General features: G+C 41.8%; 1 protein-coding gene across 1 annotated transcript in view; it reads left to right on the top strand.

The window, feature by feature from the left end:
* The first annotated feature begins 455 nt into the window (after nucleotides 1–455).
* Nucleotides 456–12,126, top strand: part of ENTPD1 (ectonucleoside triphosphate diphosphohydrolase 1) — a 146,786-nt gene continuing 135,115 nt past the window's right edge. The window contains exon 1 of the mRNA XM_075352246.1: nucleotides 456–1,019. Coding sequence (XP_075208361.1) covers nucleotides 1,004–1,019 — 16 coding nt within the window. The 5' untranslated portion in view covers nucleotides 456–1,003. The remainder of the gene's footprint in view (nucleotides 1,020–12,126) is intronic.

Raw genomic sequence — 12,126 nt, 5'->3', positions numbered from 1 at the left:
CTGCTGATCCCTGTGTGCTCTCCTACAGATCCCTGTGTGCTCTCCTACAGATCCCTGTGTGCTCTCCTACAGATCCCTGTGTGCTCTCCTACAGATCCCTGTGTGCTTTCCTGCTGATCCCTGTGTGCTTTCCTGCTGATCCCTGTGTGCTCTCCTACAGATTCCAGTGTGCTTTCCTGCTGATCCCAGTGTGCTCTCCTGCTGATCCCTGTGTGCTCTCCTGCTGATCCCTGTGTGCTCTCCTACAGATCCCTGTGTGCTCTCCTGCTGATCCCTGTGTGCTCTCCTGCTGATCCCTGTGTGCTTTCCTGCTGATCCCTGTGTGCTTTCCTGCTGATCCCTGTGTGCTCTCCTACAGATTCCAGTGTGCTTTCCTGCTGATCCCAGTGTGCTCTCCTGCTGATCCCTGTGCTCTCCTAGCTGTTGTTTTGGCAGCTCTGCAGTCAGCCAGGCGAACAATCAGCCCCTGAAATGAAAGGTGATCTGATGGGAATGTCTGTGCAGTGTGCACACATAGACAGGCTGCTTTGTGTGCTTGGAAGCCATGTAGGGCAGGGACTGGCTCTTTAAGAACAGGACATATTTTTTTCCTCCCTCTCTCCTTTTCTCATATGTATTCTTTCCAGTGTGGAGCTGCTTCAAAGGATGAATAATGACCTCCTCTGTCTGCAACCCAGGGTTATTATTATTGCCAGGGAAAGCCTCCATGGGACTGTGCTCTGCTGCTGCTGCTGCTGCTGTGCAAGCTGAAGACATGGGCTGTGTGCACAGATAGAGCCCGCTCCATCCTGGAGGAATCCCCGGCTCCGAGCAGCCAGGCCCTGGTGTCTTCTCCATCATCCACAGCCACTATCAAGACACTGACCTCCTGTCAACTGGGATCTTCCATGTAGAAAAAAAATCTGAGTCCACCCACATGCATGCACCGTTAAATAGGCAAGACTCCTGTGCATCAGTCAGTGAGACTGCAGCAGGCACAGGCTGAGCAAGGACAGCAGAGCTGATGGAAGAACCAAAGGGTGAGTGCTGCTCTGGGGGCTCGCATTAACCTCTCCTGCCCTGGAACACTCCAGAGCTGAACTTTTCTCTGTGCATTTGACACATTGTTTCATTGAGCATAGCCCCTTCTGCCTGGGAGAGGCTGCTGGTGTCTCCTGACTGTGGCTTGGAAAAGTTTTCAATGAATTATGTATCACATCATGTAGCTTCATAGTAATTGTATAGGTAAGATCAGGGGAGATATTGCTGGGGCAGCAGCATCATGTACTGCATGTGGGATATCACTATTGTACCCTGGATGGTTAATATATAGGGTATATACAGTCCATGTTATATGGAAGCACTGGGCTGATTACTACAGCTTTACTATATAGGACATGGCATATTGTTACTGCTTTACTATATAGGACATGGCATATTGTTACTGCTTTACTATATAGGACATGGCATATTGTTACTGCTTTACTATATAGGACATGGCATATTGTTACTGCTTTACTATATAGGACATGGCATATTGTTATTGCTTTACTATATAGGACATGGCATATTGTTACTGCTTTATATGGGATATATTCATTTATATTGGAGTGTGTATACTATATATACTTATATGACAGTACTATGCTTATTATTACAGCTTTTATGTAGGATATAGATTATTACAGCTTTATATAGGCTATTTTAATTTATATTGGAGCTTGTATACTATATATACTTATATGACAGTACTGTGCTTATTATTACAGCTTTTATATAGGATATAGATTATTACAGCTTTATATAGGCTATATTAATTTATATTGGAGTGTGTATACTATATATACTTATATGACAGTACTGTGCTTATTATTACAGCTTTTATATAGGATATAGATTATTACAGCTTTATATAGGATATATTAATTTATATTGGAGTGTGTATACTATATATACTTATATGACAGTACTGTGCTTATTATTACAGCTTTTATATAGGATATAGAATATTATTATTACAGCTTTTATATAGGATATAGAATATTATTATTACAGCTTTTATATAGGATATAGAATATTATTATTACAGCTTTTATGTAGGATATAGATTATTACAGCTTTATATAGGCTATATTAATTTATATTGGAGCTTGTATACTATATATACTTATATGACAGTTCTATGCTTATTATTACAGCTTTTAAGTAGGATATAGATTATTACAGCTTTATATAGGATATATTAATTTATATTGGATTTTGTATACTATATATATACTTATATGACAGTACTGTGCTTATTATTACAGCTTTTATATAGGATATAGAATATTATTATTACAGCTTTTATGTAGGATATATATCCCTACATATTGGAGTTTGTATACTATATATACTTATATGACAGTTCTATGCTTATTATTACAGCTTTTATATAGGATATAGATTATTACAGCTTTATATAGGATATATTAATTTATATTGGAGTTTGTATACTATATATACTTATATGACGGTACTGTGCTTATTATTACTGCTTTTATATAGGATATATATCCTTCCACATTGGAGTTTGTATACTATATATACTTCTATGACCGTGCAATTCTTATTGTTACAGCTTTATATAGGATATATAATAATATTACAGCTTTTATATAGGATATATATCCTTCCACATTGGAGTTTGTATACTATATATACATATATGACAGTGCAATGCTTATTAGTACAGCTTTATATAGGACATAGAATATTACAGCTATGCTATATAGCATATATAATATTATTTCATCTTTTATATGGGATATATATCCTTTCACATTGGAGTTTGTATAGTACATATACTTATTTGACAGTGCTGTGCTTATTATTACAGATTTACTATATAGGATATAATTTTATTACAACTTTATATAGAATATATATTTTATATTGGAGTCTGTATACAACAAATACTTACTTGACAGCACTATTATTATTAGAGCTTTATATAGGATACGTTCATTTACATTGTAGTTTGTATACTACATATAGTAATATGACAGCACTATCCTTATTATTAGAGCTTTACATAAGATATTTCATCTATATTGAAGTTTGTATACTACATATACATATGACAGCACTGTGCTTATTATTAGAGCTTTTTATAAAGGATATATATATTCATTTATATTGGAGTTTGTATACTACATATAGTAATATGACAGCACTATCTTTATTACTTTATATACGGTATATATATTCATTTATATTGGAGTTTGTATACTACATATAGTGATATGACAGCACTATCTTTATTACTTTATATAGGGTATATATATTCATTTATATTGGAGTTTGTATACTACATATAGTAATATGACAGCACTATCTTTACTTTATATAGGGTATATATATATTCATTTATATTGGAGTTTGTATACTACATATAGTGATATGACAGCACTATCTTTATTACTTTATATAGGGTATATATATTCATTTATATTGGAGTTTGTATACTACATATAGTAATATGACAGCACTATCATTATTACTTTATATAGGGTATATATTCATTTATATTGGAGTTTGTATACGACATATAGTAATATGACAGCACTATCATTATTACTTTATATAGGATATATATTCATTTATATTGCAGATTGTATACTACATATACTTATCGGACATAGACTAGTAGGATGTACACTATATTTATCTACATTGGAGCTTGTATAGTACATATAATGACAATGTTCTGCTTATTCTTAGAGCTTCTATTGGACATATATTTAGTTATATTGGACTTTGCATATGACATTTGCCAGCACTATGCTTATTATACAGCTTTATATAGTACATATATATTCCTCTATATTGGAGTTTGTATACTACATATACTAATGTTAGAGCTATCTTTATTATTATTATGGCTTTTATACGACACATAGTATGATGTACACTATCCTCATTTACTTTAGAGCTTGTAAAGTACATATAATACTAACTACACTTCTGTTTATTATAGTTTATTTACCCCCATGTGTAATATTCACTATTGTCTCCTTTGAGGATGATCAAACGACCTGACCTGTGTGTATATTGCTATAATAGTCCATATATTATTATGCCATTTACTATGTGTTTTGTAATTTATTTAACACGGTATCCGGTATATCATATGTAATGGTCACTATAGGATCCTTTGTGGTTAATAATATGACCTGCACCGTGTTTATTGATTATTGTATGACTGTAATATATGGATATGACTCTGTATCCGGTATATCATATGTAATGGTCACTATAGGATCCTTTGTGGTTAATAATATGACCTGCACCGTGTTTATTGATTATTGTATGACTGTAATATATGGATATGACTCTGTACTAATGATTTCACTTTATATTTGCTACATTTCCTTCAGTTGATAAGTTGGTTTAGTACTACAACTCCCATCATGCCAGGATTACGTTTTAATGTACGGTATTTAAGATTGTCCGGTTGTTAGTAAATCCATACTGGCCATGTTCTTTTCCAAAATAAATACTAAAGGACTTCGAGAATCTTACTGAATGACAAACACCTGTAAATGATGGCATCTTGTAGATTCCTTGTAGCATCTGCTTAGTGAATATTTTACTACCGCCTCCAAGTTTTTACAGTTCACTGTTTTGAAAACTTTGTGGATCCTATTACACCTATATAATGTTATTTGGATTATGTGATGGGTTCTTTACTTAAAAGGGAACTGTCTCAGGCTAAGTTCACACCTGATCCGATTTTTCATCCAGGAAACAATAAGTCCAAATCTCATCTCAATTATCATCTATGTTCAACCTGTATGTCGTCTGTTTCTATACAACAGCGATTTATTAAAATTCCCAACACCAAATACAGTTTTATGTGTTAAAGAAATGCAATATATCCATAAAAATTGGACGTAACATGGTTGATCTTTATGGGATCCAACTTTTGTTGTTGAACCTCCATACACTTGTATGGGTAAATTTCATCTGAAAAATGGAAGAAACTATTGCATAGATATATCTAATATATAAAGGTGTGTGTGTGTGTGTGTGTGTGTGTGCTAAAGGAATCCGCACCGTCAATTGTACAAATCACGAAATTTTTCCATAGACATCCCATTTGACTCAGGGAATGTCATAAACTATGTTTTGAGGGAAAATTTTAACCTTGCGCTTTACAGTTATTTGCCAAAAAAACCTTCCTCCATTAAAGTCAATGGAGCTGGAAGCCAAAATGCAGCCAGGGAAAGAGACGTAAAGGCAGGGAAGGAGAGGGACGGGCAGGGAAGGAGAGGGACGGGCAGGGAAGGAGACGGATAGGCAGGGAAGGAGACGGACAGGCAGGGAAGGAGACGGACGGGCAGGGAAGGAGACGGACGGGCAGGGAAGGAGACGGACGGGCAGGGAAGGAGACGGACGGGCAAGGAAGGAGACGGACGGGCAGGGAAAGAGACGGACGGGCAGGGAAAGAGACGGACAGGCAGGGAAGGAGACGTAAAGGCAGGGAAGGAGACGTAAAGGCAGGGAAGGAGACGGACGGGCAGGGAAGGAGACGGACGGGCAGGGAAGGAGACGGACGGGCAGGGAAGGAGACGGACGGGCAGGGAAGGAGACGGACGGGCAGGGAAAGAGACGGACGGGCAGGGAAAGAGACGGATGGGCAGGGAAAGAGACGGACAGAGCTAGTTACTATCCCGGGCAATGCCGAGGACTACAGCTAATCTATATAATATATATCGACTTTGGTGTAAACAAAAAAAAGAAAAATATGGACAAACCGCCAAATCCTCGCCACATGCAATAGTGAATTGGGCCCTTAGACCTACATCTTCCAGGTATTGGCCTCATATGATTTTCCAGGCATTTCTAAATGATCTACTATAACAAGTTATTCGGAATCTTCAGTTTGGAGTTTCTAACCTTTGTAACTTTTGTGCACAGAAGTTATTAATGTATATTTTAGTCGACCCAGACAGACAGGCTTTTTCACATCAGGTGTTTATTATCTGAGGGTCTGTTTTGTTTATTTTTTTTTATTTTTGTAGCAATTATTTACAAACATAATATAGCCCTTTTTTCCAATATTTGGCATTTCACCAGTGACTTGCACTCGTGCATAGTGAGTGGGCGCTTATCTGTTGGTGTGAGTGCTGACATTTTGCTACAGGTTTATCATCTTTTTCAGAAAGATATGACCTTGCTGTGCAGTAAGATAACGCTGGATAGAGAATAGACCTGCCCATCAACAAGTTCTAGAATGTCCATTGATTGACATTACATGACTGCCCTACTGCAGAGGCTTCCCCCCACCATTGGCTCAACACCGAACCATAACCAATTTATCAGACCCACTAATAAACACGCAACACCATTATTTGGATAAATTGGCCAAATCGGCCCGGTTTATTAACAAACATCATAACACATAAATAACCATAAATAATCATTTATACCAATTCAAGGGCGGTTCTTGGAGCCCCCAAAACCTGGCGGACACCAAGTATGTTACCAAAACCATCCGGCATATTTGCCCCCAGCCGCGACCAGAAGCTCGGGGGCACCACCTTTTGCCGGAGACCCCACCCCTGTAGAGCCCCCCAAGTCCGCCAGGCAATTACCATACCAGAATAAACAAGGGGGGTGGTCCCCCATCTATCCGATGTACCACTCCCCCCCCCCTCCCCGACATTTCCACCGACTCCAAGAACCCTCCTCGCAACCGCTCGCCGAAATGACCCGAGCACACTATAAGAAGTTAAATTAAACTCAACTCCCCCCATCTTCCCCTGACACAGATTAAACATAGGCCGGGAGGGTGGGACCTTTCTCTATAGGTGCCTCATGCCAAAGTGATGCCCCCCCTCTCTCCCTGGACATATATATACAGCCCCCCACTATTCCCTCCCCTGGCCCTATAAGTCCACCCCTTAAACTCCTGACCCCGCAGAAAACCCGCTCTTTTCTAGAAATGCAATTAACCCCTTGGTTGCCCTGCAAAGGTGAGTCATGGGTCACTATGCCCACGGCTCTGCCCTGGCTCCGTTCAGCCTAGTTGGAGAACATCTACCCGCTCTCCCCAAGACATCCATGGGATTTCACTATATGCGTCACTAATCTGTCCCTCTTAATGTTCTATCTGCCCGATATTTTGACAAGTCCGCCATTCTATTCCTGAACCAGGAGGCTCAGGATGAAGAGTGCTATGCATACAGAGAACATACATGAAGTTGCTAAATGCTGGCAGTGATGCATAAATATAAAATTATGGCCGGAAAATGGAAATGGAATTATCACCCCTTTATGAGCATAACTGTGACCTATTAGGACCTTTTTAGAAGAACTCTTGTAGGTTTCCTTAAGAACTAAATGAGTCACTGTGTGTTATTTACTGAAGTGCAATTTTGTGGTAGCTCTTTGTGCTGTAAGTGCTTTTATCTGTCTCTTCTTGTAAAGGTGAACCACATGGTTGACCAACATGGAAGATAATGAGCGTTACTTTATTTCCTGTGAAGCACGTCACACGCAAACGTCCAAGGCAGAAAGGAGTAGATGAGTTTCATCCTTATACAAAGTTAGAGTGGTTGTCTGGTGAAACGAAGTGATCATGTATTTGTGTCGCCCAGGGAATGGGGTACTCGGTACCGGGCGGTTTGCAACTGGGGAATGTCATTTTGGTGGCCGTTGCTCGGTCCCGTGCCCTGGGGGCTTTTGTAATGGGGAGTATTTACAGGGGAGATTAAAGTCATTAGTGTGACGCCACCTGCGGGTTGCGGTTAGTATGGTGGAACCGCCACTGCTGAGTTGGTTACCCCTAGGGCTGGTGGTCATGTCAGCAATCATGGTAGGCCCTCCGCAGGTAGGGGATTTGTATAATGGAGACCTTCCCCGGTAATAGAGGAGGCTACACCGTGGTTGTAGTTAACAGTCTCTACTCACTCTTAACCCTCGGATGGCCGCTTCAGGTCCCTGGGAGTCCAGTGCCAGTTGATGACTTGGTTGCTCTGTCCCCGGCACTCTCATTGTGTTTTGGGTCCCCGTAGATTGAAGCGGTTTGGGGCCCCTACTGTCCCTTTGTGTGGCAGTCTCCTTGTCCGTACGGAGGGCAGTGTGGACACTGTAGGGCTGGTCTGTATCCCGAACCCTGATCCTTGCTTTACTGCTGATGCCCCTGGATCTGTGGGTCAGTGAGGTCCGTGAAGGTCCCCTCATTGTGCAGGTATTTGCCAGGCCATATGAAACTGTCGCCTGACCTATGGCCCTGTGCCCCGTGTGTGCTCTGGTCCCAGCAGTACTCGGGTGTACCTGCCTTGGCGACCCTCTCTTGTGCCCCCGGGTCACCGCTTACATGACCCAGCTCTCAGGCATCTCTTTCCACTTTCACTCTCTACTACTGTTCTCTAGCCGACTGTCCCCTCACACCAGGCTGTCTTTAGTCCTCTGGATTGACTCCGCCCTCTAGGTGGCCACCCCTTGTGTCCGACTAACCAATGACCCTTGGTGTGGAGTGGAAACTGGGATTTTGGTGTGTTTAGGTGTTACTGGCACTGGTGTTCCAGGTTCCTGCGGGGTAGGCTCTGCATCCTGGTGAGGACGCTGTACCTAGTAGTGTCCTGAATGGCTCAGGGGTGCTACATGTTCGCCCCAACTGCCAGAATAGGACACTTTTATCAATGTTAGAATGGAGTACTCATTATGGGACAGCTGAGTGCGGTGTGTAGATAACGAATGGAGCAGCGGTTGAGCTTGCGCAGTGCGCATGTCTCTCCATTCTAGATTCCAAGTGCCGAATTCCACTGATTGGGGAGGGTCCAAGAGGTGGAATCACACCATTATATACCTTTTCCAGTGCAAAGAGGTTATCCTCTATCCCCACCAATTGTCAGAATAGGACACTTTTATCCATGTTCAAATGGAGCAATCATGTGAGTGCTGTGTGTAGAGAATGAATGGAGCGGCGCTTGAGCATGCGCAGTCGCTCCATTCTAGAATGCAACTGCCGAATTCCATGGAACCACACCAATATATGTTTCCAGTGAAAAGACGTTATTCTCTATCTCTACCAATTGTCAGAATAGGACACTTTTTTTCCATGTTAGAATGGAGCATTCATTATGGGACTGCTTTGCGCTACACTCACCTTTTTTCCAGCAGGCACCATGGAGAATGGAGTATGAAAGTGCCCCATTCCAGACATTGGTAAGAGTCCATGGGGCAGAACCCTAACAATATATGTTATGACTAGTGATGAGCAAGCGTACTCAACCGAGCATTGTGATGCCTGGGAACAACTAGTGTACTGAGAATAATGGTAGTCAAGGGGAAACTAGAGCATTTTTTAACTCCGATGCTTGATCGAGTAAGAAGCACTGGTGAGCATGCTCGCTCATCGCTAATTATGACATATCTGTGGATAGATGATCTTTTTACTAGATAGGTTTTCCTCCAAAGCGCCATAGTGTTACAGAGTCAAGAAGAACACCTAATTTAAACGCCTCCAGGGACTGAACCGCACGGGAGAACTGTCGGACAGGTAGGGACTCTACTGACTTCTCCCCGCCCTCTGCCAGTGACTGACAGGACTCTCCTTATGCACTCGCGAAGAAAGAGACCTCTCATTCCAGGGGAGTGGGCGAGGAGAAGCCACCGGGGAATCACCGGTCTGAAAGGTTTCCTATGTGGCTCGAACACTCGTAAAATATATTTTTCTCTGAGAATCCAAAATGTTTCAGAGATAAAGATACATGGTTACCATCATGCAGACAGTGTCCGTGAATTGGACAGCATGTATCAGCTCCTTTCTAAGTTTTATTAACACTTCATGTGCTACAAGAGCTCCAAGCTGAAGGTATTTACAAATCATAGTATAGTAATAAAGTGCATGCACAGAACATGGTGCAGGGTAGAAGCTGTGCTGATGTATGAGCTAATGATGACTGTGGCACCCTGGATACACAGAGCTCACATCCAACCTATATTACTGGGAGAGACACAGAGCTCACATCCAGCCTATATTACTGGAAGAGACACACACACACAGCTCACATCCAGCCTATATTACTGGGAGAGACGCACAGAACTCACATCCAGCCTATATTACTGGGAGAGACACACACAGCTCACACCCAGCCTATATTACTGGGAGAGACACAGAGCTCACATCCAGCCTATATTACTGGGAGAGACACAGAGCTCACATCCAGCCTATATTACTGGGAGACACACAGAGCTCACATCCAGCCTATATTACTAGGAGAGATACACAGACCTCACATCCAGCCTATATTACTGGGAGAAACACACAGACCTCACATCCAGCCTATATTACTGGGAGAGACGCACAGAGCTCGCATCCAGCCTATATTACTGGGAGACACACACAGCTCACATCCAGCCTATATTACTGGGAGAGACACACACAGAGCTCACATCCAGCCTATATTACTGAAAGCGACACAGAGCTCACATCCAGCCTATATTACTGAAAGCGACACAGAGCTCACATCCAGCCTATATTACTGGGAGACACACACAGCTCACATCCAGCCTATATTACTGGGAGAGACACACAGAGCTCACATCCAGCCTATATTACTGGGAGACACACACAGCTCACATCCAGCCTATATTACTGGGAGAGACACACAGAGCTCACATCCAGACTATATTACTGGGAGAGACACACAGACCTCACATCCAGCCTATATTACTGGGAGAGACACAGACCTCACATCAAGCCTATATTACTGGGAGAGACACACAGAGCTCACATCCAGGCTATATTACTGGGAGAGACACACAGAGCTCACATCCAGCCTATATTACTGGGAGAGACACACAGACCTCACATCCAGCCTATATTACTGGGAGACACACAGAGCTCACATCCAGCCTATATTACTGGGAGAGACACACAGACCTCACATCCAGCCTATATTAAAGGGAGAGACACACAGAGCTCACATCCAGCCTATATTACTGGGAGAGAAGGTATGCAAACCAGTGACTATGTAAGGGGAATACATGAAATAGCAGAAACTGCTGTGTGAATACTGACTTGAAAAATCCAATAGCTACATGCAAGAGTGAATATGTGAAAAATGGAATCTGCATTACTGCCATGAACATATGAATCAAGAGAAATTTAGCTACTGAATTGATCAATGCAATAGAGCCCCAACACTACGCCAAAGTATTTCTCTACGTTGGGGTCCCTAGCTTGTGTGTGTCCTCTCATGCAGTTAAAAAACCTACCGTGTATGGGAAGCTGAGACCCAGGCTATATATACGTATGATATGGATTGGCAATAGGTGTGGTTGGGGAGGGTTCACAAACGAAAAAAATACTAACAAATAGGAATAACGTTTGGAACACCATTCTAAGTCCGAACTGGGTGCAAAAACCTAAAAAAACATCACTATGGGGAGATAAGGTATGCACACCAGTGACTATGTAAGGGGAATACATGAAATAGCAGAAACTGCTGTGTGAATACTGACTTGAAAAATCCAATAGCTAATAGGTTTTTGCACCCAGTTCGGACTTAGAATGGTGTTCCAAACGTTATTCCTATTTATATTACTGGGAGAGACACACAGAGCTCACATCCAGCCTATATTACTGGGAGAGACACACAGAGCTCACATCCAGCCTATATTACTGGGAGAGAAACACAGAGCTCACATCCAGCCTATATTACTGGGAGAGACACACAGAGCTCACATCCAGCCTATATTACTGGGAGAGACACACAGAGCTCACATCCAGCCTATATTACTGGGAGAGACACACAGAGCTCACATCCAGCCTATATTACTGGGAGAGACACACAGAGCTCACATCCAGCCTATATTACTGAGAGAGACACACAGACCTCACATCCAGCCTATATTACTGGGAGAGACACACAGAGCTCACATCCAGCCTATATTACTGGGAGAGACACACAGAGCTCACATCCAGCCTATATTACTGGGAGAGACACACAGACACGTTATCACCCAGAATGGAGGGAGGCTAGAGGCCGTGGTGCACAAAAAGAATTCCGACTTTTAAGTGGTAACAATTATTCTTTAAATATTTATTAATGAATCCATGCACAGAACACTATAGAGCCACGTGACCCGACA

The sequence above is a fragment of the Anomaloglossus baeobatrachus genome, chromosome 5, assembly GCF_048569485.1.
Source record: "Anomaloglossus baeobatrachus isolate aAnoBae1 chromosome 5, aAnoBae1.hap1, whole genome shotgun sequence".
NCBI lineage: Eukaryota > Metazoa > Chordata > Amphibia > Anura > Aromobatidae > Anomaloglossus > Anomaloglossus baeobatrachus.
This window is presented reverse-complemented; position numbering and strand designations above follow the sequence as displayed.